This window comes from Podarcis raffonei, chromosome 8, assembly GCF_027172205.1.
Source record: "Podarcis raffonei isolate rPodRaf1 chromosome 8, rPodRaf1.pri, whole genome shotgun sequence".
In the NCBI taxonomy this organism is placed as follows: domain Eukaryota; kingdom Metazoa; phylum Chordata; class Lepidosauria; order Squamata; family Lacertidae; genus Podarcis; species Podarcis raffonei.
The window spans coordinates 69,599,499-69,627,143 of record NC_070609.1 but is presented as its reverse complement, the minus strand read 5'-3'; the positions used below and the strand labels follow the sequence as shown (position 1 = coordinate 69,627,143).

General features: G+C 45.9%; 1 protein-coding gene across 1 annotated transcript; it reads right to left on the bottom strand.

Moving 5' to 3' along the window:
* Positions 1–684: 684 nt before the first annotated feature.
* PANK4 (pantothenate kinase 4 (inactive)) lies at positions 685–27,645 on the bottom strand. The gene is made up of 19 exons (XM_053400663.1): positions 27,469–27,645; positions 22,020–22,102; positions 21,138–21,346; positions 19,311–19,494; positions 18,719–18,811; positions 18,278–18,431; positions 17,231–17,412; positions 16,251–16,332; positions 14,988–15,088; positions 14,527–14,682; positions 13,780–13,892; positions 11,667–11,754; positions 10,625–10,776; positions 8,876–8,931; positions 7,167–7,216; positions 5,184–5,288; positions 4,732–4,832; positions 4,135–4,203; positions 685–2,163 (listed from the first exon to the last, which is right to left on the bottom strand). Exons 1-19 carry the CDS (start codon positions 27,602–27,604, stop codon positions 1,950–1,952), a joined length of 2,328 nt encoding a protein of 775 aa, XP_053256638.1. The 5' UTR covers positions 27,605–27,645; the 3' UTR covers positions 685–1,949.

The window sequence follows — 27,645 nt, the reverse complement described above, 5'->3', positions numbered from 1 at the left end:
AGCACCATTGGCTTGTAGGGAGTTGTGCGGGTGGGCAGACACAGTGGAGAGTAAAGTGCCGTTCTGAGCTCCATAGCAAGCTTTTTTGAGAGCAAGTTGCTAGTCTAATGAAAGAAGGAATTGCTGTAGACTGGGGGGGAGGGTTGCATGTGTTGTTTCAGGTGCCTGCAGATCTCCTCCCTTACAAGAAACATAAATCATGGAAGTGTGCTCAACATGCAGAACAGATGCAGGTAGAAAGAGTTTCTTGACCTTTCCTTGGCCCAGAGCATTATTTGCATTTAGTGCTGAGTATAAGCAGCCTTAAATGGCACTCCTGTGGACCTGTTCAGCTGTGTTATTGACAAGTTGCTCAGAAGGAGGTGGTGTTTTTAATCAAATGCTTAACAGAAGCCTAGGTTTTGCAGATGAAGCTGGGAAGCGCTTCCATCGCAAAAGAGCTGGCATGTGCCCCCAGCTGTAGTAAGGACTAGTACCAACTTTCCCAAATGCCTCAATGCAGCACAGATTTGCATGCGCTTAAGCTTACTGAGATCAGTGTCCCTGACTGTGTTGCAATCTAGAGTTCCGACAGCTTTTCCTTTTTTGTGTGTGCGTTCAAGCTTGCTCACAAACCGCAGTAGCATATGAGCATCTGGGAGACAGCAGCACTGGCCCAGGTTGTAACAGCAGAGGGCACAAAGGTCTGCCACAAGTTACTTCTTTTAATATGTGCTGGGGATTTAAAACGAAAGGGCAGATTAAGTTAGGATACAAGCTACCGCTACACAGAGCTGTCTCTCTCTCCCTGTAGAAGTCTCTTTTAAAACCCTCTCTGCAAGCCAACCACCTTGCCTTACAAACGGAACAAAAGAAATAGCAACATTTTTATGTATCACAAAAGTCATCTAAATAAAAGCAAGTTATGACCAAGCTGCCTCCTTGTATATATATCTACACATCAAAGTCTGTAGTTTGCCAAGTGTGTGAGAGAGACAGTGTCCTGCAGTGGTTAAGGGTGTTAGACTAGGACCTGGGAGGCCAAAGTTCAAATCTGGGAGCTGCTAGGAGAAAAAAGTGGAATATAAATGCATTAAACGAGAAAGCAAATTGATTTGTTTTGGGAACAGGGAAAAGGGACAAGATACTTTCAACTCAAGTCAGCGTGCTTAGAAGCTTTCAAAGTTTCATTTTTAGATGTGATACACAATCGGTTCACGAGCAGCTGCCAATTTTGCCTGCTGGTTCAGGCTTTGCAGACCTTGTGAATTATTTTAACCTGTGGGGCTTCAGATTTAAAGAGTGAGGTAGCGGTAGGGGAAGCTTGAGAGCCACAGTCCCTTGGAGTTAGTTTTCCTGCTTCACATTTCTAAAGCAACTCTTCCAGGCCTGCAGCCTCTGAGAAAATCCTACTGCGTGAGGGTGGGGAATGGGAGCGAAGGATTTGGATCCAAAGCAAAAACAGACTTCTCCTCCAGCTCTTTAAAAACTCTATTTGGTATCTGCCAAGTAAATGGCTGGTGTATATTTAGGCCAAAATATAAAAAGAGATTCTTCACTGGCATTTAAATATTTCAATATGAATGTCTCACAGAAGAAGAAAAAATCAAGTCTTTTCCCATCGCAAACACCACAGCATTAAGATAAGCACTTACAAAAAAAAAATGAAGAGAAAACCCAAAACAATATGAGTGAGATACATAATCCATTACACACACAAACACATATATATCTATATAAAGATATATAAACAATTGTGTGTGTTTGTAAGTTTATATATATATATATATATATAAATAATGAATCATATTGTCGCTTTCCTTAAATCATAAAAGCACAATATAAATACGGAATTGTGTGAACTCATTTTCCCTGTGGTAATAAAAATACATTCTTTACAATTAAAGTAAAACTAGTGCAAGTCCTGTTTCCAGCCGCCGCTCACCCCCTGGAGTCTCTCCTCGCCCGGATCATTTGAGGGGCACCTCGTACTTGAAAATGACGCTGAAGATCTTCCCGCCGAGGCGATCGGCCAGCCAAGAGTTCTTGATGACGGCAAGCTTGAGGCTCTCACATTTGAGGGCTGCATAGTAGTTGGTGTGGATGGCGCGGCCCATTCCTTCGATGATGACCAGGTCGGTCTTCCGCTCCCGGACCAGGTTGGCCAAACCTTTGTCTAGACGGCTGAAATAAGATGTGGAGAGCTTGGTGAGTGGGGGACGGGAAAGCGCTCAACTCCATGAAACCTGGGCAGGCCTTCTCACACCTAACTGGGTTTCTGGGCTTTTTCCTGTTGTTATTCTGTCTCTCACAGCTACAATAAGGTAAAGGTAAAGGAACCCCTGACCATTAGGTCCAGTCGTGGCCGACTCTGGGGTTGCGGTGCTCATCTCGCTTTATTGGCCGAGGGAGCCAGTGTACAGCTTCTGGGTCATGTGGCCAGCATGACTAAGCCGCTTCTGGTGAACCAGAGCAGCGCACGGAAACGCCGTTTACCTTCCCGCCGTTTACCTTCCCTATTTATCTACTTGCACTTTGACGTGCTTTCGAACTGCTAGGTTGGCAGGAGCAGGGACTGAGCAACGGGAGCTCACCCCGTTATGAGGATTCGAACCGCCGACCTTCTGATCAGCAAGTCCTAGGCTCTGTAGTTTAACCCACAGCGCCACCTGTATCCCACAGCTACAATAAACCTACCATTAAAATTATGGACTGGTCATATCTTTGTCAGAGGGCAAACGGGCCAATTTAGCAGGGGATCAAATACTCCCCCCCCCCACAGTATCACATGACTCCCAAGACAGGTTGAGGGGGAGACGGGTGCTGTACATCATGGTGAACAGCTAATACCGGATTATATACCAGGGATGGGGAACCTTATTTCCCCATTCCCTTCTGGTGTCAGCAGCGAGCCAGCGGTTAATCACACGGTGCCAGTTGGAGCTAATAGTTATTAGCAAAAAAAAACAAAACACCCCACCACAATCTGCACAGGAGTGCCAGGCCTAATGGGCACAGCAGCTCATCCCCGTTAAGCATTGCTCCCATGAAAAAGTTTCTGAGGCTGAAGGTCCCTGCCTCTCCACAGCTGCCCAAGTCTCTTCCACGCAAGGGCTTTTTCCAAGCAACAGGAGACTGTGCCTGCAAGCAGCTCCATCTGTTTCAACTCTCTTCTGGTTCTGGGAGACAAGGGCGGGGGGAGGAGAGCTTGTCACAGCAGGAGGGGGAGACCCCCCCCCATGACTCTACACCAGCCTGACTCATTTGGCCTCTCTCTTCCCATTTGCCTGCTTCAGCTTCTGCCTCTGATTCTGGACTGCTCTATACCACGGACTCTCCCAGCTCACTAAGCCCTGTGGCCTCTTCAGCTTCCGACACCTCCTCCCCCTCCCAGCCTTCTCCCTCTGGCGACTCATAGTCATCCCACCACCAATCCCTGGGCTCTGAGCCTTCTTCCCTTGGGGGTTTACCCAGCTGGTGCCTCCCGACATTCCTCTGTCCAGCTAGTCCATGGTGCCTAGCAACCTTCCGAGGGGCCGCAAGTCAGTGGTGGGTGGAGCCAGAGGCAAAACTGGGCGGAGCAACAAATGCAAATGTCACCCTTTCTACTGTAGGTTAGTTCATCAGCATCATCAGAATTCAAGGGCCTATTCCAGCCAGGCAAAAACAAGCAAGGAGGCTATGAAGCAGGGAGTTTTTGCAGGAGGCAGTGGAAGACAGGAGTGCCTGGCGTGCTCTGGTCCATGGGGTCACGAAAAGTCGGACATGACTAAACAACAACACAAAGCAAGGCCGGTGAAGTTTGTGGTCCTGCCCCTGTCCTAGACAACAGCACTTTATACAGGCCACCCATGGTTTGCCTGGGTTAAGGGGAATGCCCAGCATTATGGTCCCATTCACACAGCTTTTATGTCAGTGACACTTCACTGCTTCTGGGTTTCTTTGCAAGTGGCAGGAAACTGACACAAATCATCTAAAGGATTTTATTTGGACATGTTTCTGGAAACTCAGAACAACTCGGTGGAATCACAATGCTCTACAGACCCTAAAAAGCAAACACTTGCTGCCCCCTTGTGGTGAGAAGGAGGACTTTCCCTCGGACTGTTATCATCTGAGCTTTCTGTGCTCGCAATATACAGGAGGGAGACCTCTTACCTGAGGTCCAAGCAGGGTGAACTTGAGCCTGTCTGTACCAAGAGCAATTTCTCTTCCTTCAAGGCATCTCTAAAAGGAGGCAGATGCATAATTTTAAGATCAGCTTCAATGTTCACATGCTACAAATATGCCAGGTCTTGGGCTTAAAACAGTTCAATATTATGCAAAATTAAGGGTTGTACTCAACGAAGCCCTACATAGAGCAGACCCGATGAAATTATGAACCTAAGTTAGTCATGTTCATCCATTTCAATGGGTCTACTCTGAACAAAACCAGGATTTGGAGCAACCCTTGGTCTTAACCAGGTGTGGAGAACCTTTGGTCCACCAGATGTTGCTGAACTACAACTCCCATTAGTCCCAGAAAGCATAGCTGGGGATGATGGGAACTGAAGTTCAGGAACATCTGGAGGGCCACCTGGTCTTGAATATCACAGCACAAAACCCCCAAACCTTAAGCTTTTATTTAGCAGAGTATCGTTCAAACTCTTTGCTTCTGATCTCTCAACAAACCACCAGAAATCCAAACTTTGTGTTAAGTCTCAAACCTCTTTTAAGAGTGTGCCCAAAGAGAAGCAACACCATACTGTTCCTCACCGTATGACAGGATCCGTAGCTGCTATCCTCTCTGTAACAAGCAGGGACTCACTGTAAGTGACATCATTTAGCGCAGGCCCAGAATTGCAAGCCAATATAACCTGTGAACACACACAGGGAGGAAAGGCAAGTGTCATATTGGGCCAAGTGTGAAAAGTTCAATGTACACTTCTGTATGTGAGTTGAAGTGAAGAAATAAACAGTAGGAGAGCACCAGGAAGTGGGATTAACCTCCTAGTCCAATAATATATTCTCCACTAGAGCTTTCCAGTCACCAAGTGGTTCAGTATAGGATAGTTTCTTCTATCCGATCCTTGAGGAGATAAGGCAAGTTTGCTGAAATAATCTTTCCCCCCAGTTACTTATGCCATTATCTTCTCAAATAACAACACCAACAGTGATGAGCTAGCGTGAGGCAGTTTACCTTAGGCTGTCACCGTAATTCAACTGACCTCTGTGCCCCTAGAGAGCAGCTCCCTGACAAAGGGGAAGACGCCTAATATGATGTCTATTCCACTGTTATCTGCAAAAATTAAGGCACATTTATGAGGGGAGGCCTGTAAAAGAAAAAGAAAAGTATCATTCAGAGAAGAACCGACAGGCTGCAGGTTAAAATATGTACACGGAGTTAACAGTGCGACCCAAACCATGTCTATTCAGAAGTGAGTTCCATTGAATTCAATGGATCTTACTCTCAGGTAGTGGAGTTAGGACTGTAAGCAAAAAAAACACTTTTGCTGGAAAGTCTATAGGCTACTCTTTCAGCATAACAGATTCTGCCTGAGAAAATGACCTCTGTAGGAAAATGCAGTATGTCTGCCCTAGAGCAAAAGAGGTCCATGGGCTGCTCTGAGTTTGCCCGTTCCTCGAATTCGCAAGACATAACTGGCTGTACTTTTGAATAAATAAGGTATACTACTCATTGTATCAAATTGTAGATTTCAACAGAAGTCTCATAAAGTTCAATGAAAAAAGCAGAAGACCCAGTGGATCAGTTCATTCTCTAGTCAGTTCATGCTTAAGGTCCATACATGTAAAAGTATCTATTCCATCTGTCTGTTCAAAGAGTCTAATAATCCACATGAAGGGTTGTTACAATTCCACAGAATCCTTTCACAGAGTCTAAGATAAGGATTTCTGGAATATTAGCCTTTTTTCGCCATTCTAGGCTTCATCAGTAGAACAGGCTCATACGTAGTATTACAGGATAGTGGATCTTATAGCATGGTAGTGGTTGCAGTCCGTTGAAATCTACAATTTGGTACAATGAATAGTATACCTTATTTATTCAAAAGTACAGCTGGTTACGTTTTGTGTGTTTATTGAGTATGTTTCACGTAACCATAGGTTTGTTGTTGTGTTGTTCCTCGAATTCAACAAGCTCAAAGCTATGGCACAGCCTGAAAGGCAGTTGGTACCCACATCACCTTCCTTTTGGCTCTATATGGAGGGATCTCCAATCCAAAACTGTGAGGGTGGGGCAGAGGTCACAATAATTAGTTGTTGTTTTTAAGGGTGTAGGCCAGTTTTCCCTCAAACTACTTGGGCCAGAGCCCCTTGGACACCAGCACGTTGCAAAATCCAGAGCTCTTTCTATGGATTCACATTTCAAAACAGTGTTTTGGTAGTCTTTGTAATGGTCTGGGCCAAGTCCTGTCTCCACTGGGCTTTTCATAATAGACTATTTTATGGGATTCCGTAGTTCTGTGGCTGGTGGCCAAGTGGCTGAAACGTCAACACAGGAATCTCACAAAAAGCGGATGCTAAGCAGGGACAATGACTGAGATGATTTTGGATTTTGTTAATGTAGAGCAAAACCCACAGATTCTGTCATAGGTAAAGTACAAATGGCTTAAAAAAAAAAGTGGCTTCCTTTCTTGTACAAAGCAGCTGTTCCAGAGAGGAAATCAGAAATCTAGGGAGAATCTTGTCTATCATCCTCTTCTAATATCACATTGTTTGGGTTTACACTTGGTCTTACTTCATAAAATGCATGTTCAAAACCATTTTGCTTCTATATTTAGAGGTAATCATGCCTCAGTACTTTTTTGCTTCTATATTTAGAGGTAATCACGCATCATCCAAACCCCTTTTGCTCCATTTTGTTTCACTTTAGTAGTTGAGTTACAGACTGCATGCAAAACAGCCTTCTTGTTTATTGCGGAATGCTGTATTCTTCTGCATCCTTCTTTTATGAAATTAACTTGTCTTAAAATAAGGAATATTAAAAGGGAGAGAGAGTCTATCAGTTTCAACGATCTGCAGCTGAAAAGGGGAGACATCCTCCTTTCTTTTGTCCAGCTGCAATATTCAGTAGTTAAGAGTGACTGCTTGTAGCTTGTTGTAACCTGCCTTGGCATCTTGGTAAGTAGTAGCAGTAATAATAATAATAATAATAATAATAATAATAATAATAATAATAATAAAAAATATACCTTGAGTCGTGCCAGCCATTCATTGTAGGAATCTTCGAGCCAGGGGCGTTCTGTACAATGGCACAAAAACCAACACATTATCAAAATGTCATGGACAGGTCAATCGCTCCAGGGAAGAATTCTGGGCTCCTCTGTTGGCCAGAGGTCTAAGGAGCACTGGAGGCTACGATCCCTGTCCTCGAGGAACAAAGGAAGCTGCCCGAAACTTGTTGCTCCATCTAGCTCAACGCTGTCTACTACAGCGACTGGTAGCAGCTCTCTAGGATTATGGACAGGTGACATTTCCAGTCACACCTGGAGATCCTGGAGACTGAAACTGGGACCTTTTGAATGCAAAGCAGGTGCTTGGCCATTGAGCTATGGCACTTGCCAGGGCAAGAGGGAGACCAGCCTGTCCTTATCTTTTGGCCAGAGGAGCAGCAAAAAGGATGCGTGTACAAGGGTTTAAAAGCACCAGCTGTTAATGGCAAGAGACTGCTCAACCGAAGGGCTGCTGGTGTGTACAATATGTTTTGATTGGCCTGGGGTGGAGGGTGGGGAATTTAGCGTGTTGCAAGTCACCTTGAGAAGCAATCAGTCCAAAGACAGGGGTATTAATATTCATAGTAAATAAAATAATAGTGTACGCTTCAGGGCCACACCTGCACATTCAGAGAATGCTGAAGCTCCCGCAAGCTGGGAAAAGACCACTTGCCCACTTGCTCAAAGTAACACTTCTGATGGCAGAACTAAGACTGGAACAAGCTTCCTTGCAGTTTAACCTTTCACAAGATGAGCCTGATTTCGTTGGCTTGGGCAAACTCCGGACAATGGTTTGTTGTTCAATAAGGTTCTACTCTAATCTGAGTGAGTTATATCCATTCATTTCAATGGGTCTGCTTGGAGTGTGACCAATGTTGGAGGTGACCCCATACTTTCAGCGAGGCATGGGTGGGAGTTGGTGTGGGCCACATTTTGCTGTCTGCAAGAGCCCAAATGGGCCCTACCAACCACTTTGCAGAACTTTTAAATTCTCCTGCTCACATAATTTTATTTTGTTTTTTAAGACGATGCAGCCTTCAGCACTGTCTCTCCCCATATAAACTGACGACCCAGATGCTGTGCTTGTTATCTGAGGCCCTTCTCTGTGAGAGGTTTGGAGGTTGACAACACGAAAACGGGCCTTTTCTGTGGTGGCTCCACATTCATGGAATGCTTTCCCCAGAGAGGCTCACCTGGCATGTTTGTTACATATATTTAGGCGCCAAACAAAAACATTCCTCTTTACCCAGGCTTTCGGCCATTAAACAATCTGTGGCCTGTTTTTTTAAAAAAGGGAGGGGCTGTTATGATTTTTTTAGTGGTTGTTTTATTGATTTTTTATTACACTATGTAAATTTTAATGTACACTGCCCTGGGATCTTTGGATAAAGAGCAGTATATAAATTGAAATAAATAAATAAATTAAATAATAATAATAATAATAATAATAATAATAATAATAATGTCCCAACACTGTCTGGCAGTAGTACTTCAGGGTTTCGGACAGGGGTCCAGCAACATCCCCATCTCTAGTCTAAAGGCTTTTACACAGCTATCTGCTCTTAAGGATGCTCTGCATTCGCAACCAGCCGTAGCGCCCTCCCCCTGCCCAATGATAGGGACACCCCCTACCTGATACATACAGATATCACAGAAAGATAGCAAAAGGGAGAGTTCCTGCCCAATACCTTGCAGTTTTTCCTTGGCTTCCTCAAATCCAAACTGCGGCTCCGTTTCAAGAACGCTGGGCATCAGGGAAGAGAAAGAGAAGGAAGAATGTGAATGTTGGGGGTGGTGAGATTCAGCAGGGATGCTTGGTCCAAACAGCTCTGCAGCTGAACAAGGCATGTGCTACCCCGCCAGGATTTACTTATTAAGAAACAAACATCTCTCAGTAGTGAGCCTGGAGGACAGCAGATGTACTGTGTCCAGATTAAAAAAGAAAAGTTTAAAGAGACAATGAACAATAGGTCACATTTTGAGAAGGAAGAAGAGAGCCCCACTGCAAGAAGACTGGCAGGGAGGCACATGAAAGAGTCGCCTGCAGCAGCAGACCATCAGATCACCTAGCGCAGTTTGGCCTAAATCTCAACTGGCAGCAGCTTTCCACAGTTTCGGGCAAAGGGCGGGTCTTTCCCATGACTTGCTCTTTGTAGATGATGGGAATTGAAACTGCATGCAGAGGATTATTTCCTCTGCCACTGGACCACACAATAGACACAAAACAGGAACACAGGAGGCTCCCTTATACTAAGTCAGAGCATTGGCTCAGTAATGTCTACACTGGCTGACAGTGGCTCTCCAGGGTTACAGTCAAGAGTCCCTCCCAGCCCTACCTGCAGATGCCAGGGACTGAACCTGGGACCTTCTGCATGCGAAGCAGGGGCTCCAGCCACTGAGCTACAGTCCATCCCTAAATGAAGATAATAGATCCATATATGTCCCTTCCGGCTTGTGAAAGGGGCTGTGCCCTGCCAACCTCTGCTTGCCCTTCACCAGCCCCACACCTGCATGCCTTCTTGCTTACATCCAGTTCAGATGGCAGCACTGGCTCCACTCCCTGTTTGGGCTTCCTGCTTCCTAGCCTACCAGCCACTGCCAGAGTTATTTCCACTAATATATAATCCATCCAGCCCTATTTATAGGCGCCAGTTTGAGAGGAAGCAGGGCTGGACTGCAATTCTTAATACTCCGTTTCATCAAATATCAGTGTGTGCGCACACACACAGATTTCAAAAATCAGAGAGAAAGTCCACCTCTAAGAGGGGGAGACTCCACACTTCAGAAAAATGCCTTCAGTTCATCAAGGACTTTAAAAAACAGGGACTCAGATGTGTTGGAGGCGGTGAGGCTTCCTAGCATGCCCTTATCATCATCACACTGGGGAAACAAATGCTTGATTAGTCTTACAGCTACACTAGGGTTGCCGTATTTCAAAAAGTAAAAACCAAGACACCAAAAAGTTCTTGAGTTGTTTTTTTGTTTTTGTTTTTTGGAAACCCCAATGATGTTGAGCCAATTTTTTTTTTTGATTGACTTGCCTTTAGATCCAGCCCAAAGCGCCACCTTTTGGAAAGCCCCCTCCCCGGTGAAATTCCAGTATGGCAGCCCTGAGCTACACATACTGCTAGGTTCTGTATTTATCATGTCAGCAAGTTACCAACCAAATTAAGTGCTAATGAAGTGACCTCTCATGCAATGAGGTGTGTTGGTGTTTTTTTTAAGGGAATTAATCTGCCCACTTCAGTCATATGGGGAGAATTAGCCCCACCCAAATACCATTAATGGAACGTAAAACGATTTGCAGATGGCAAAGCAGAAGTCATTAGTGCACTTGCTAGAGAAAGAAGAAATAAAATACAAGGGGCATTCAAAATCTTTGGCGGGGGGTGGGGGTGGGGAATGCAGAGCTGTACAAAGACGGTTACAACACTTACTCTGAGACTGCTTTTGCTCCCCAGTCAAAGACGTTCCCTGCAAGAAGTCCTTTCACCAGAGCGAACTGCCGCTCCTCCCAGCCTAGTGAATCCAAAGAGTCGATAACACTCTGGTAACACTTTAGTGCGATGCCGTTTTCTTTCTGTTTTACCTGCAAGAAAGTAAGGCACAAGGTGATATGTACAGGGAGGAAGGATAAGGCTCAATTCCTTTAGAAGCGCCTTATCCCTCCCCCCACCCCAAGCTCTCTGCTTTGTAGCCTCCAATGGGATCACTGAATAACCACAGCTGATAAGAGCATATAAAAAGAGCCATTTCTCACAGAAATTGCTAAAAATGCTCAGAGGTGGATGTTTCTAGAATCCACCAGTAATTTCTTTGTTACAAAGCAACAACATGAGTTTGGTGCTGGGAAAACAGTAAGTTTGACAGAATTCTGAGACAGAGTCTTTTTGGTGTTGGCTCCCTAATTATAGAAATCATGAAAAGCATTATACCTGGGCCCCTTCTGTACAGGCTTTCGAATGGAAATGCTTTTTTTGGACTGCCTGTTTTTTGGAGGGTGGGGAAGGGGTGTTGCCTATTTTGTCTAGGTTTTTTTTTTTTAAAAAAGTTATTAATAAACACAGGTACCTTTCTAGTCTTACATCCCTGCATCTTGTGTTCCAATTTTCAACAAAACAATTCCATCTTTTAGCAACATTGGTATCTCATAGCACTTTCTCACTCCCAGAGTCTTGCATACATGCAGGGCATTCATTTGTACATTTACCCCATTACTCTGGACTCTTCTTTATCAACTGCTCTGAAGGGGAAATCCTCAGGGCAGGGACCCGAATCTGCAGTTTGTCTATTAATGCTCATGGAAAAGAAAAGAATTGAGAATCTATGGGCTGTATACAAGGCTAGTTGTACTCGGAGTAAATCCAGTGATGTTAATACATCTGGCTGAGGTTCATTAGTTTCAATGGGTCTACTCTGAGTAGGACTTAGGTAAGGCTTACTTGAGCACAGCCAGGAGGTTAAGGAGGAAACACTTACCTTGGAGTAGGGATCTGGGAAGTTGAACTCATTCAAACAGTGCTCCCTCGTATCCAGCAGACTTCTAACAGTTAAGGTGCCGTAGGCACTGGGGAAGAGGAAAGGGAAAGGACAGGGGGGACATAGGTCAGCTGAGAACACAGAAACCTTATACTGAATCAGACCACTGGTCTATCTAGCCCAGTACTGTATACATAAGGGGTTGTCAACCTGATCCCTACTGCCCACTAGTGGGCATTTCAGGATTCTGGGTGGGCGGTAGGGGGTTCTATGGCACAAGCTGAATCCTTCCATCAAGCACTGGTGGGCGGTAAGGAAATTTTACCATCAAGAAAGATGCATTAGTGGGCGGTAAGTATAAAAAGGTTGACCACCCCTGGTCTACACTGACTGGCAGAGGCTCTTCAGGAATTCAGACAGGGGATGTTCCCAGTCCTACTTGCGAGATGCCTGGGATTGAACCTGGAATCTTTTGTGTGGTACTGAGCTCTTGCCCTTCCCCTTTCTAGCCGTGCAGGGTAATTAAGGGCAACTTTTGCTCTGCTAGTTATATGCATCTCTCACGCATCTCAAGATAATTAAGTGGCTTGCTCTCAAAAGGTATTCCATGGTTCTCTGGAATTCCCTTAGGAGTCAAGCATGCAGCCAGGATTGTTGTTTTCAACATGGGTTGAATATGTTCCTCCCTCCCTAATCTTTCCAAATTAGTCTGTTTCCTTCTGCACTTTTTACTTCTTGCTGGGTTTTTAAGAGCTTCATACTGCGTTTTATGATTGGCATCCTGCTTTATATTCCATTCTTCACTTTTTACGCTAGCTTGCTGTTCGGTTGTATCTTATTTTTACATGTCACTGCGGCACAGCTGATGGTGGTGGTTTTTTAAAGAGATCATCAGCTGCTTTGGGGAGGAAGTTCTTCAAACAGCAAGGGATAGAGGGTTTCAAATACACATATAGTGAAATAAACTAAGGAGGAGTGGATAGGAGCTGAACGGAGACGGGGGGGGGGGAAAGACAGACAAAAGGAAAGATTTCCAGCGCATATCCCAACTATGGAAGTAATTCCCATGCAATGCGCTGATAGCCACTAACTGATTCAACAGCCATGGAGGGTAATTTATCAATGGCTACAAGTTCTGTTCCCATGTGCTTCTCCTTCAGAAAGCCTTTGCTGGAAAATCACAGGAGAGAGAGTGCTATGGCCCTCGTGCCCTGCTTGTGGTTTTCCTGAATACATCCAGTTCAGGAGTGTGGAAACTCAGTCCTGGGGGCCGAATCCGGCCCTTGGGACTCGCTCCAGGCCACACCCCTTCCCCAGTCGCACTGGCTTGAATGTGTCCTTGAACTCCAATAATTCCTCCTGCTTGTTTGAAGGACAGAGGTGTGCTTACTGCACAAAGGCGTTGCTGACTTTTTGCCCAGTGTGGCCCCCAGAAGGCTGAAAAAGCTTCCCTTTCTCTGATCTAGCTGGCCACAGCAGAAAGTCCCAAAGCCCTGCTGGAACAGGCCAAATGAGGCCCATCCAGTCCAGTCTCCTGTTGCCACAGCGGCCAACCAGAGGCCTCTGGAATGCAGGACATACTGTATTTTTTGCTCTATAAGACACACTTTTTCCCTCCTAAAAAGTAAGGGGAAATGTGTGTGCGTCTTATGGAGCGAATGCAGGCTGCCCAGCTATCCCAGAATCCAGAACAGCAAGAGGGGTTGCTGTGCAGCAATCCCTCTTGCTGTCCTGGCTTCTGGGATTCAGAATATTTTTTTCCTTGTTTTCCTCCTCCAAAAACTAGGTGCGTCTTATGGTCTGGTGCGTCTTATAGAGCAAAAAATACGGTGGCTACAGCCACAATTCTCCCAACTTGCAATTCCCAGCAACAGACATTCAGAGGTGTTCTGCCTCTGGAGCTGGAACATGCCCATCGTGGCTAGTGGCCATCGACAGGCAGAATTCACAGAGGATAAAGACTAGCCGTCTTTTAGAGCCATTTACAAAACTGGTGGGAGTTACTCAGAATGCAAAAGTAGCAAGCAGCTCATCAAGACGCCCAGCGGTGTTTAAAACGTGCACGAGGTTCCAGCTAAGTCAGCCCACTGCCGTCCCACACGCACCGACTTACAAAGGCTGCTGCCGGAGCGTCTGAAGTTTGTCCCAGTACTTCTGCCGGAACTTCTCGGCTCGCTCAGCTGCATCAACAGACTCTGGCTGGCTGGCTGCAGCTCGCTTCGCGACCTGGCAAAGGAAGGAAGGAAAGCAGAGGGAGGGAGAGGTAGTGCCAAGGGCATTATTACTTGCACCTCCAAGACTTTGCGGCTTCTGTTGCTGTTAAATAGAAAACGAAAGCAGATGAAGCTGGAGGCAAAGATAAATGTCAGAACTGGGCCCTGGCAACGGCAAACCCTCTAGATTAGGCTAAATAGTTGCTCTAGTTTGAAGAAAGCAGCTGACCAAAAAACAAAACTAAACAGCAACACACATCAAAGATGCAAGAGGGCAAAAAAATCCCCTGATATATATATATATATATATATATATATATATATATTTTTAAAGAAATCTCAAGATTCTCCAAGGGTCTACAAAGGCTGGCTTAGCTTACCAGCTAACCCAGAAATGGGAAAAATGAGGTCCTGGGGCTGGATGTGGCCCTTCAGGTCTCTCTGGCCCCTTGGACGCTTTCTAGTCACACCCCTCACCAGCCCTGATTCATAGCCTCCTAGAGTCTATTTAAGCCCACTGGGTTTCCGCAGACGCTCCTGTAGAATTGGTGGACTTCCATGGGCTTCACTTTCCTATTAGGAACTCTGCAACCCCCCTGCAAATCCATGTGATATATGTGGCAACACATTTAATAGAAGGCCCTCACCCCGTCCAAGGCCTCCTCGAAGCATGAGAGCCAGTACTTCCTAGCCATGGCATCGTCGGTGAGGTCAACTGTGTCCGGGATGTAGGTGGATGGATCCTTCAGCAAGGGAAGATTGACAAGCGGTCGTTCCAAACGATCCATTTCCAACATGTCAAACTTGGGAAGAGGGGAGAAAAGGTTGCAATCAGTATAGAATGAGATTAGATAGGAGACCTGCACGAACACACGCGGTTTACTCCTGGAGAAACTTGGGGAAAGAAACACGATGAGGACCTGTGCATTAGCGGCAATCTAGCATAACTACACGTCCTTTAAGTCCCAGGTCCTGCTGCCAGGCTTCCCATAATGGGCATCTGGTTGGCCACTGTGAGATCAGGTGGGCCTTTGGCCTGGTCCAGCAGCCAGCCTCTTCTCACCTGTGCAGCTTTATCCCTGCACTTTATCCCTGTGAGGAGACTCACCGTTCCGCTCCTTTCTCGCTGCATGGGGCAGATGTCCGGCGACGTGCTCATGAGCCCAGAACTGCCAGCGTAGTTTTCCCCCCAGCTGTACTGATTAGGATCTAGGAGATGGTGGGGGCAGGGAGGAGAGAAACGGAACCATTAGCTGAAGGCAAGAACAAATAGGAAGACGCAGAGAGAGAGATTGCCACACATGCCACAGATTTACAATCTCTTGTACAAAGAATAAAAGCAAACAGCAAATAAAGCCAGGTGTTTGGGGAATGCAACAGAACTTTGTTGGATCATACATTTGGGTTTAAAACAGAGTTTCCCAAACTTGGGTCTCCAGCTGGTTTTTTACTATAATTCCCATCTTCCCTGACCACTGGGTCCTACTAGCTAGGGATGGTGGGAGTTGTAGTCCAGCAACAGGTGGAGACCCAAGTCTGGGAAACCCTGGTTTAAAAAAGAAAAAGGTTAGGGACGAAACGAATGAAAGTTAATCATATTTACTTATTACAATGTTCTGATGGTGAATGACCATAGTCACAGTCATGAAGGGCTGCATCCGACGCTAGGCTTACTCAGAGTAAACCCAATGCAGGGAACAGAACCAACCAAGGTTAATTAATTTCACTGGGTCTACTCTGAGCAGGATGCAGCCCAAAGGAAATGCCCCTTTGCCAGCAGTAAAGCTTTAAGCTGTGTGAAAACCTAGATTCCTACTGGTGAGTGCCTGGAAGCTTTCAAGCAATGCCTATATGGTTTTATCTGGCTAGAAAACCACAAGAACAATTAAGCAAAAATTGGGAAAAGAAGAAAGACTTTTACCCTCTCCAATAATAAAACCGTGGGGACATGCGTAAACATTCTTAATACCCTGGCGAGGGGGGTGGGGGAGGAGGAGAAGGGAGAGACTTCTCATGGGCAGACGACCAAGTTGACAATCCTATGTTCTGTTGGCCGATTATCCTTGTCACAACTGGGTCTTGTTAGGGGAGAAGTCACAGTTGGAGGCTTGACTTTCCCCCTCCTTTTTCTAGGCAGGAGGTGGTGGCGGCGCCATGTTCTGGCACAAACAGGCGGGCTGAGGAGGCGGCCAAATCTCTTTTAAAACCCACCACAGTAAATGGAGTGAGAAATTGGGAGCTCCATGCCCAGAAGTCCAAGAATGGCTGGAGCAGGAGACTTAATTCCCCCCCCCCCCCCGCAGGGGGTTCAGACTCCCCCACAGAGGATTGTGAACTTTTTCAGAGTGCTGTATTGGTGTTCTGTACTTACTGTCTTGCTCGGCTCCCTTCAGAAACGCCCCGATGGCTCCCAGGTATCCTTCGTGCCTCAGGAACAAGGCCTGAACCTCTCCCTGCCACAACATGAAAATGTTTGTGTTTGGACGGCCTCCGATAGCTTGAAAAGCTCTTTTTGCATTACTGTGTTTACAGCTTTTAACAAAAGGGCAAGCACAGATCATAAGCTGCAACCCTGACTTTGTACAGGAATTCCAAGACCTATTTCAACGCAGAAATTCTGCAAGCGTAAACACGGCGCTTGAATTGGGCTTTTTGCTGCCTCCAGTCACATCTGGGGTAAATAAAGACAACGGGGGCAAATACTGCAGTGGATATTTTGCAAAAACGAACAAACCAGGAAGCCACTGAGGAGTGAAGAGGGCACGAATTTCCCTGTCACTAATTTTGCCTGACTCGCTCGTTTCTGCATCGTATCACATGCTAGTACTACTCAAATGCATAGAAATTAAGTCTCATCATTTAGGGCTTCCAATAAATGACACATTAAAAAGAAAGCCATGTCTCTAGACTAGCATGCCTTAGATCAGTGACTACCTGTTTCTTTACAGGCATTATCAAGCGTGACAAAGCTGAAAGGGTGGGTAGCAGCTATTAATTCTGTTATAGCTTAATTACTTTTTAACCTTTATGTTCTCAGCTATCTGTGTTTGTTTTAATTTTTGTGAGCTGCCTTGAGTCCTGGTTCTAGGGAAAAGGTTGGACCCACACACAGTGCTTTACATAATCCAGGAATGGGGAGGTTGTGGCCCTCCAGATATTATTGGACTCGAAACTCCGATCAGCCCAGCAAGCATAACCAAAGCCCAGGGGAGACGGGAGATGGAGTTGCACAACATCTAGTGGGCACCAGATTACCCACCCCTGACTTAATCACACAGCTGCAAACCACACAAACACCTTTAGTCATTCCCTGAAAACTAAAACCAATAAATAATAATAATAACTCATTACCTTGGAGAAGAAATTAATACTGTAAGTAATTGTGCGCATGGTGACTGGATGGCCTCGAATAAAAAAGCCTCCAAAATAAATTTTGTTCAGGTTGTGGAGTTTGGCGTAGAGGCAAGCCAGCTGCCCAATATCGTTGCTGATCATATGCAGCAAGCTTTTTGCCATGTCTTCTTTGGAAAATTCTAAAAAGAAGGCGGGTAGAGGGGGGAAGAGATAAAAGTATAGGGAAACAACTCATGGTGAACAGCACAATTGTAAAAGTCGTCTGCAAGCAATCCGTTCAGATCTCTGGGAAGAGCAGACAACCTGCTGGGTGAGGAGAAAGAAAGAGACAGAAAGAGAAAAGTGTGCCCCCTAAAAATTTGGCTCTGGCCCTGCCCCTACCTCTAGCATATGGCACCCAGAAGAAAAGAAAGGACTGTCCCCTTAATCCAGGGATAGGCAAACATAACCAAGAGGACTCTTTTCGAGTCAGGAGTAGCCAACACGGTGGTCTCTAGATGTTGTTGGACTACAACTCCCTTCATCCCCATCTTTTGGGCATGCTGGCAGAGGCTGATGGGGGTTGTGGGTCAACAAGATCTAGTGGTTGGACTACAACTCCCATCATCCCTGAGCTCTGGCCTTGTTAGCTAGGGGTGATAGGAGTTGTAGTTCAACAACATCTGGGGACCCACAGGTTGAGAAAAGCTGATAGAGGGTCACCCCATTGGCTACCCCAGTGGTAGATGAGTAAAAAGGGGCCAGAATTTACTCTGGAGGGAACTCGGGTGGTTTTCTGGAATGAATCAGGGATGAAGCCAGCAGCAACTCTGGGGCTTGGTTTGGTCAATTCAACACTAGACCTGTAGCTTCATCAGAACCAAGTTACATGGTGAGCTCTGTCCATGGGCCTACTCTGAGTAAAACCTAGTTGGCTAGAGCCCTACATACACTTTGTTTTAAAAGACTGACAGAGCAAGGCAGCAACTCAGCAGACAAACCCATGGGTTCTTTCACAGGTTTTATCACCGCACCGGCAAGAAGATGTGAATTTTCAAGTAGTACCTTTGTCTGCTGTGGCAGATTTCCCGAAACTACTGGCGATCAGGTTTCCACTTAGCCCCAGCGTCTGGTAGGCCCCACCATAAACATCCTTCACAAGCATATCGACGTTTGTGTGCCGTCCCTTCGAAGCAAGCTGCAGCAACTCATCAAATTTCTAAAAAAATTCCAAACAAACAAACAACATCCTGCAAACGTCGCTTGAGCACCTCTTGACATGATGGGTAATTCTTAATTCTTAGGTTTTGTGGACTCCCCACCTGAAGCTGTTCACTGCAGACACAGATTGACTACCTGCAGTAAGAACGAGGCCTTGGTCTAGGAAGTACCAACACCAATTTGCGCTTCTCACGCAGGACAAGAGGGGCAACCAAGGTGGCCGAGAGATCTTCCCTTATTAGCAACACACCCAAGTCATGACAAAATTGTAGCCTCCGGTATTACCTTTGTTTGTGTAAGCAATGCTCCGAGACCCCAGAAAGTGCCCCCTCCAATTGAGCTCCCTCCAATCCACTCAAATTTATCTTCCGTTTCCACCTATCAGGAGCAACAACAGCACACAGAGATTACAGCTGTAATATCGACATGAACACATATCTCAGTGTGTCCCTGTCTGGACATGTTTTTCCCTTGGGGAAACCCAGCTTTCAAATAACCAGGAAGAGAGAGAGAAAGGTCGGGATCAGTATGGGATGAACAGCCTAGACAGGTGACCTATGCAAACCATGCATGGTTTAACCAGGTGGAGCAGCAGGAAGATCTTCAATTGCAAGGCAAAAAGGAGACAAAAGGATGTATCTTTTAGATCAGGAGTGAGGAACCTTTTTCAGACAGAGGACCACATTCCCTTTTGCACAACCTTCTGGGGGCAGCATGTCAGTGGTGGTTGGGGCCGCAGGGAAAGGTGACAAGTGTCATTTGGATAGAGAGCCACCAGCCAGATTCTAGCCAGCAGCCTTTCCTTCATCAATCTGAACTACAGTTTCAATATCTGCATATAAATTATCAATTGAATTGTTAAGCTCATTTTACATACCTTCACTATGGAAACTCCCGAGCCGATATTGACTAGCAAATAAGGGAAAATATGTGGGTGGTTCATCTGAAACCGGAACTCTGGGTCTGCATCCTTCATGTATGCAAATGCCTCGTGGGGGATGTTCTTTAGCACAAAGTTGCACCCTTTAATTAGGCAGGTCATGACATCTTCTTTATCTAACCTAAAACATGAATAAAAAAAGTTAAGTTCCTTTACTTTCAGCTCTATGTGCTTTACAAGACTCAGATTAATTCTGCTGTTCAGTTTAATTGTCAATTTTACCCCAATGACTTTGAATACTGAAGTGTGCAAGTGTTGTCTCTTTCTGTCTCTGGCGTGTATGTGCTGGTGGGGAATTAATCTGGGGAGGGGGAGGGAAGTGACCAGAAGCGGGTGCTGCCCACTGCAACTTGCTCAAAACTCCAGAAGTACCCATAATCCTAAAAAAGTTCCTGCTGTGAAGTCTCCCTGTCTGATCACTTAGAGAGAATGCTCTTCGACCGGTGAAAAAGAACTGTCCCTTACGTTGTGCTCGACTGATAGCATTAATCTTGCTTGGCCATTCTGAGAGCAGGGAGTGAGTCACCCCACTTTCACTGAGATCTCATTCTTTTCAAGGGACCTCACAGACATTCAACTCTACAACACAATTGTATTGCAGGTTGCTCTGTTGCTTCCTCTCACCACAGGTGAACAAGGAAGTGGCTGCGTTCAAGTCTAGGTGAGGCATCACTCCTTCTGCAGCTATGCTGGTCTCTGTTTGCTCACAGACCACCTTTACATGCCCTGTGAAACCTACCAGCCTTCCCTCCACCCAGCCCATCAAGTTAGAATAAAAAAATTGAGAAGTCTCCACAGTGTCCGATTCTGCAGCCCAGAGCCAGCCAGTTCCAAAGTTTATGTGCAAGTGAACTACAGTTAGCCCACAACTTACGCAGGGGTTACATTCCGGGCATTGCACCTAAAGCCAAAATCGCGTATAGTCAAAACAAATTGGGGTTCTATGGCAGGTGGGATTGCCAGAGTTCCTTTATCCTCCTGACACCCGCTCCCTTTTTATTTATTTGCCAAGCATGTAAGGCTGGATGCGCACAAGTTAAATGCATGTGAGTTGCAGGCTTACTGTAACAGATTTATTTAGAAATACAGTCGTACCTTGGATCCTGAACACCGCAAACCCGGAAGTGAGTGTTCCGGTTTGTGAACGTTCTTTGGAACCTGAACATCCGATGCAGCTTCTGCAGGGCTTCCTGCAGCCAATCAGAAGTCGCACCTTGGTTTCCAAACGTTTTGGAAGTCAAACAGACTTCCGGAACAGATTCCGTTCGACTTCCAAGGTACAACTGTATAACCAGATACAGTGGTACTTCATGTTACAGATGCTTCAGGTTACAGACGCTTCAGGTTACAGACTCCGCTAACCCAGAAATAGTACCTCAGGTTAAGAATTTTGCTTCAGGATGAGAACAGAAATCGTACTCTGGCGGTGCGGTGGCAGCAGGAGGCCCCATTAGCTAAAGTGGTGCTTCAGGTTAAGAACAGTTGCAGGTTAAGATCAGACCTCTGGAACGAATTAAGTTCTTAACCCGAGGTACCACTGTATATTTGAATATGTATGTATCTGTATGTTGCTACAGAAGCTTGTTTGTGGGCTGAAGAACAGGGTAAAAATAAGTCAAGAGAATCTGCCTCCCAAAACAAGTGGTTTACTTCTTCTTCATGGCAAGGCCTGCGCCAATGCCAAGTGATCAAAGCATACAGCAGCCCATCAAAGCCAATAATAATAATTTCCAACACAAAGGATGCCTCTGCATTTCCACTTACTTTAGTCCCAGCTTCTTCTCAATAAGGTCTTTGAATTTGTACGCACCACCTCCTGTGGCTTTGATCACTTTCGTTTCCGTGTTGACGAGATGGTCTTTGATGAAGTCCAGACAGGTTTCAATATAGGCGTTCTCAAACTTAATGAAATGCAGCCGAGCCGTTATCTCTTCCTGCACCGTGATTTCGTAGGGCGATTCGTGTTCTACGTCCTTTGGGGAACAGCAACAAAAAGAAGAAGTGAACAATAGCCCCAACTCTAAAATGAAAAGCAAATTCAGAGGTTGCTTTCCTTTTTTATTTTTTATTATTACTTGTTTGGAGCATTTGTACCCCACACTTCAGCCAAAAAGCCTCCCAGAGCTATTTGCATATAATCAAGTAAAACAAGACAGACCCTACCCGCAGGTTTGCAATTCAAAAAAAATGTGACACACAAGGAAACGGGGATAGGGAGGGAAGAGGAAAAGCAAAAACTCAGACACCAATTTCTAAATAGTTGTTTCTATGAGGACCAGCTGGCACAGTTCAGGGGCAGGAGGTGCTTGATGCAGTGGGGTCTCCAGCAAAGCGGATGAAATGAGCCCTACCTCCTATCTCTCCCTCTGAGGAAGCCTGACGCAATGGCTGCCCCCAAGTGACAGTCAAGGGGAGAGGAGGTCTGATGGAGCTGGCCTGTCATGGCAGAACTGATGGGAGTAAGCTCCGCTTCCTATCTCTCCCACTGAGAAAGTCTAAATTTATCAGTCCCAATCTGCTGCAAAATGCCACTATAGCATGATTCAAAACTATTACAATATCCACACATTCATATATTTTGAGTATGTTTTTATTGTCACAGTAAGGATTTTGGCTGCACAGTAATAAAAATAATAGTACCCTTACCTTTCCTGACTGATCAAAAGATCGCACTCTTGCCACTTTATGCTGTACTGTTGAGTAATAAGCCAATTTGGCCAACGACCCACCTGCCGACAAAATAAAAATATTATAGCAGCGAGATAAGCATTGGGAGCAGCTAACACGGGGCCTCTCCAGAAGTTTTTGGTTTACAAATCCCATCAGCCTCAGCTAGCTAAGGATGATGGGAGCTGTAGTCCAGCAACATCAGGAGAGGACTGCAGTGGTTACCTCTGGTCTACAAGATTAGGGCAGGGATAGCAGAGACCTGTTAAGTTAGACCAAGCTAGCTTCAGCTGGCATGTGTCCTAGGTGGTGACCCACCTTAAAATTAAGGAGATAAGGAAAACAGAGTTATATTGCTTGAAGATACAGTACAATGGATTTTCAGCTTATGCACGTTTTACTTGTGTAATTACAGTTTTACATGCTTGGCCAAAAAAAGCGGGGGAGTGAAGGGGGGGGAACGTCGCAAGGGGGTGGGAGAACGGGAAAAAAATATTGGCTATCCCACCCCCCATTGCACTCACCCTGTGAGAGCGTTTGGAGCTTCAGAGAGAGTCTGCATCAGCCTTGGGAGAGACTGTATAGTGGTACCTCGGTTTAAGAACAGCCCTGTTTACGAACTATTCAGTTTACGAACTCCACAAAACTGGAAGTGGTGTCCCGGGTTGCGAATTTTACATCGGTCTAAGAATGGAAGCCGAATGGTGGAAGGGCACAGACGGCAGGAGGCCTCATTAGGGAAAGCGCACTTCGGTTTAAGAACGGTTTCGGTTTAAGAACGGACTTCCGGAATGGGTTAAGTTCGTAAACCGAGGTACCACTGTAGAGGTGATCAGAGAGTCTTCAGTTGCTTTGGGAGAGTTTTTTAAAGGGTTGCATTGACTATGCTCAATTCTGGCTTTACACGAACGGAACCCCTGCATAAGGTGAGAGCCAACTGCTTACAATATGACCTGTTTTTAATCTACGTTATGCCAGCTTGGTTTTATACAGCCTTTAAGTTGTGAGGTAATGCCTTAGTGACCAACGTAACATTTGTAAGCTTCTTTACGTAATATTTTGTGCTTTAGCTAGTATCATCCAATTAACAGTAAACTGATTGTTGACGAGCTTGATCCTCCCTACAAAAACAATCAAGAAGCACGCCACAAGTAGTTTAAGTGCTTTCTTTTAATTGAGCCGTGAGCAATGTAACTGTTGGGCAACCTCAATTATTTTCCCGTAAGTTGCGATAATTGTTTTCTCTAGAAGTAGGGCGGTGTGGAAATCCATCTGCAGCAATATGCACAGAGCTAATGGTTCATGGGCAAGTTTGAAATTTACAGTAATGTTTTTTGGAAACTTGGGAGGGGGGGTTTTCTTGAAAATGACATGTCACCAGCATAACATGGCAATTCACTGCAAGGCACCCACAAATCATTGCCTTCAAAAGCGACACTGCATATGATAAATTTTACTATGCATCCACAAGTGGCAGGTCAGCATTAAGTGGGGGGTCTGACCCCAGCCTCCCATGTGTTAGTCCAACACGTTCAACCTAATTTTGAACTTGACCATAGAGTTAGGTACTGATGCTATAGGACCATATTCATTCAGACACTATAGCTAGACGGTGAAAAGTTGCAAGCCTATTACATATGTTATAACTGGTGAGTTCTTTTCAGTCTAAAATATGTTGGCGTGTATCCAACAACACTTTACTCAGAGTAGGCCTACTAAAATTAAATCCAAAAAGGCCAGTCGCATTAATTTCAGCAGGTCTCCTCCGAGCTGGACCAACATTAATTTACGAACAGCTCCCATTATAAAATATCAATACAGAAAAACTAAACATGAATATAAAATATGCACTGGAAGTAGCAACAGATTTTTAAAAAACCCCCAATACAAACACCAAGAGGCAATAATTTTAAATATTAATCCTTTATGGCTGCACCCTCATCTCTCTCTCCTGTGTGCACCAGAAGGGGTTCCCAAAAGGCTGAACTTGACATTTAAGCTAATCAGCAAAGGAACCAGGAAAGTGACAATTATTTTACAACCAAAGGATGTGCTTAATCCACTCTGAGCGTTCCAAGACCACCCTCGCCACGGGTTATTTGGTAGTTCCCACCCACAATTTTCAGGATTGCCCAACGTGTAGTTATTTCCTTTTGTCAGGACTAATCTCCAAAAAGCTGCAGAAAATGCTGAACTGAAGCGTTTCCTCTTCCCCATTGAGATAAGGGAGTTGCAGCCTTCCGCAGGAAAACACGACACACAAAGGAAATTAATATTGCACACAGCGCATAGTTAAGGCTGTGGCATCCGCTCCCACAGGTCCAGTGGTGGCCACAAACTTGGATGCTTTTAGAAAAGGATTAAACCAACACAGCAGGATGGCTGTGTTCAGCTTCTGCTGTCAGAGGCATTGTACCTCTGCATGCCAGTTGCTGGAAACCACAGAAGGGAAGGCGTGATCCTGCACTCAGGTCCTGCTTGTGGGATTCCCATAAGGGGCATTGCCAGGCTTGCCACTGGATGGATTACATGTGCCTTTGGTTCCAGCAGGTCTCTTCTTAGGTTCTCCCCTATTTTTATGAAATATGCTGCCCCAATACACTTTTAAAGCTGACACATAGTTCCTTCCTAAAAGATTTAAAAATGAAAGAAACAGCATGCACTCCAGAATTTGAGTTGGGGTGAACAGGGATGCATCATAAGTCTCTTCAAGCTGCATGTGCTCTCAAGTTGTTGTTGTTAAGTACATTTTAAATGTTCCCCAAGAAGGCGAAAGGCTTACGTGTAGAAATGTCACACGAGAAGGAGAATGCAAGGACTTGCACCAAACACAGAGGGTTTTTTAAAAAATAATAATCGGGAACATTCTCACAAACTCCCACCCGCAACCTGGAGTCGGTGAAAAAAGTTGCACCACTTGATTCTGAAAGCTGTGCAAAGTACAGAAGAAGAGCCTGCTGGATCAGGCAGAAGATCTCCCAACATCCAATTTATACCAGATTCCACAGAAAATTCTGTAAGTATGTCACCAGGAAAAACAGCCTGGGCATCTGAACCCAGTTTGACGACATCTGCTGAATTAACATACATACTCTTTGTAGGGAGTTTGCTTTTGTGGTTTTTTATTTTGTCTTTGTGTTTGAAGTGACAAATGCACAACAAGCAGCACTGAATAAGATTCTATTAAAAACAAAGACCTATATTGACGTCCGCTGTGACGCTGTTCTGCAACTGTGAGTGGGGGGGGGGGGACGACGACTTTCTAGAGCGTAACAACATGTGATACCTGATTTATGTCTAATTGGCAGAGCTAAGTGGGTGTCCAAACACTGTTTCGGACACCCACTGTGGGATGCTCTTGTGTCTGAGGTTACAGCTAATCTCCTTGCTTTAATTCCACTCTGACCTAGTGAGAAGAAATCAAGCTCTAGCATTTAACCCACATTTTTGGTTAAATGTGAAAAACAAAGCTATCATCATCTCTTTTTTTGGAGAAGTTACACTCCACAAGGGGGCAGGGGATACCAGCTCAAGCTCTTAAGGCAAACCCAAACCTTTGATTTTAATTGCATGGTATAATTTTATCTACTGTGGGACTTGAACTGCAGATGATTCAAAATGTAAGACAAAAATGAGAACAGGAAACACCATCTTGTTCCAGCAAGACTCAGGTTTTAAACAACTCTTGAGGAAATACAACTCAGATAATTCTCCGAACAAAAGAGCAAAAGTAAGGCACAGGCACCAATGCTTGCTAAGCAGCAGTTCCAGGAACAACATGCAATGGCATGAGATGTCTAGTTCTTTATAAATCAGCATAATTATGTGACAAAGGACCTCTTCTTGAAATGAGGTTTATGGCTTATCCCCACCCACACATAATATGAAAATTGTCTCTTTTAGACAGGTAAAAGGTTCGCGTGATAGCCAGTAGTAGTCCATCTCAAAGCAGAACCACTGAAGCAACGTTTAAATCTATTAATCTCAGCTTTAGGTATGATTTAGCTGGATGTCCCTCATTGACAGGGATGCAGCAAAATCTCTGATCTGTCCTATTCTCCTCACACATAATGTTATACCAAAGAAGCAGCACTTTCAGTTTTTGTTTATTATGTTTTATTTCATTTGTATCCCATCTTTCCTCCAAGGAGCTTAAAATAGCAAAATCTCTCTGTTTTATCCACACAACAATCCTGTGAGCTACGTTAGGCTGATATTTAGCACCTGGCTCAAGGTCACCCAGCGAGCTTCATGGATGAGGGAGAATTTGAACCTTGGTCCTCTAGGTACTATTCCAACATGCCACAACCACACTGCACTGGCTTTGAAAGTGTTTAAAGCACGTTACATAAAATGACCGTGTAATAATACACCTGCATATGAGCAGTGGGGAACTCCCCCCATCCAGGTCGAGGGCCACATTCCCTCCCAGGAAACCTTCTGAGGGCCACATTCAAGCAATGGACGGGCCCAGGGAGTGAAAGTGGGCAGAGCAGCATATGCAAATTTTATCTTTACACAACAGGTCAGTTTCTACACTAGCACGCACAAAACACCCATCCGTCTGCCCTCCGCATTTCAAGGGCACGTTTCCAGCCAAGCAAAAAACAGAACTCAAGATAAGCTCCGTCAATAGAGCACATGAGACTCTTCATCTCAGGGTCGTGGGTTCGAAACCCCACCTTGGGCAAAAGATTCCTGCATCACAGGGGGTTGGACTAGATGACCCTCGTGGCCCATTCCAACTCTCTGATCCTACGTCTGCAATGCTGGGCTGGTGTGGCCTGAGGAGAGCCATGAGGGCCAGGGAGGAAGGCCCTTGGGGCCACCTCTGCTAACCTGCCCAATCCTATTTCCCCTTCCTCCAATGGTAGCACATTTCCCAACCCCCATTTGGGGAGAAAACAAGGTCAAACTCCTTTCCAATTCTCTCACCCCAAGTATGGGGGCGATACTCAGGCAGCCCCCAACCCCCAACCCTAGTGGGGTTTCCCACGCCTAATGGCAGGGAAGGTACAGCCAAAGCAGGCAAGCTTGTTTATACGTTCTCTTCTCTACCTCTCCCCCGCCCCCTCCCGGCCCCTGAGCAAGGCACTCTGGGCTTCGTAGTTTCCTCGCCGCTAGCCAGCGCCGGCCGCGGTGAGAGCGGGGACTACACCTCCCGCCGTGCGCCGCGCCGCCTGCTCGGCCCCGGGGCACGCCGGGACTTGCCGTCCGCTTCTCCCTCAGCCTCCACGGGCCGCTATGGGAAGCGGGACTACCGTTCCCGGCGTCCCTCGCGCGGCGGCGGCGGCGCCTCAGCTCCTCCGCGCGTCCGCCTCCCTTTTTCTCTCTCAAATGAAGATGGTGAAGTGGCCGTGAGGAGCGGCGCTGGCTGCCGCCGCCTCTCCGCCCTCAGCGGCGTCCCTCCCCTCCAGCCCCGGCTCACCGATGTCGATGGCGAAGCGCTTGGCGTTCTCCAGGTTGCGGAAGATCTCGTCCGGCGGGAGGGTGATGCTCTTGTCCAGGCTGCCGCTGACGCCGCCGCTGTTCCTACCACCGCCTCGCCCGCCCCGCTCCGCCATTTTGGACGCATCGACCCGCTCTCTGCGTGCCCGGCCTCTTT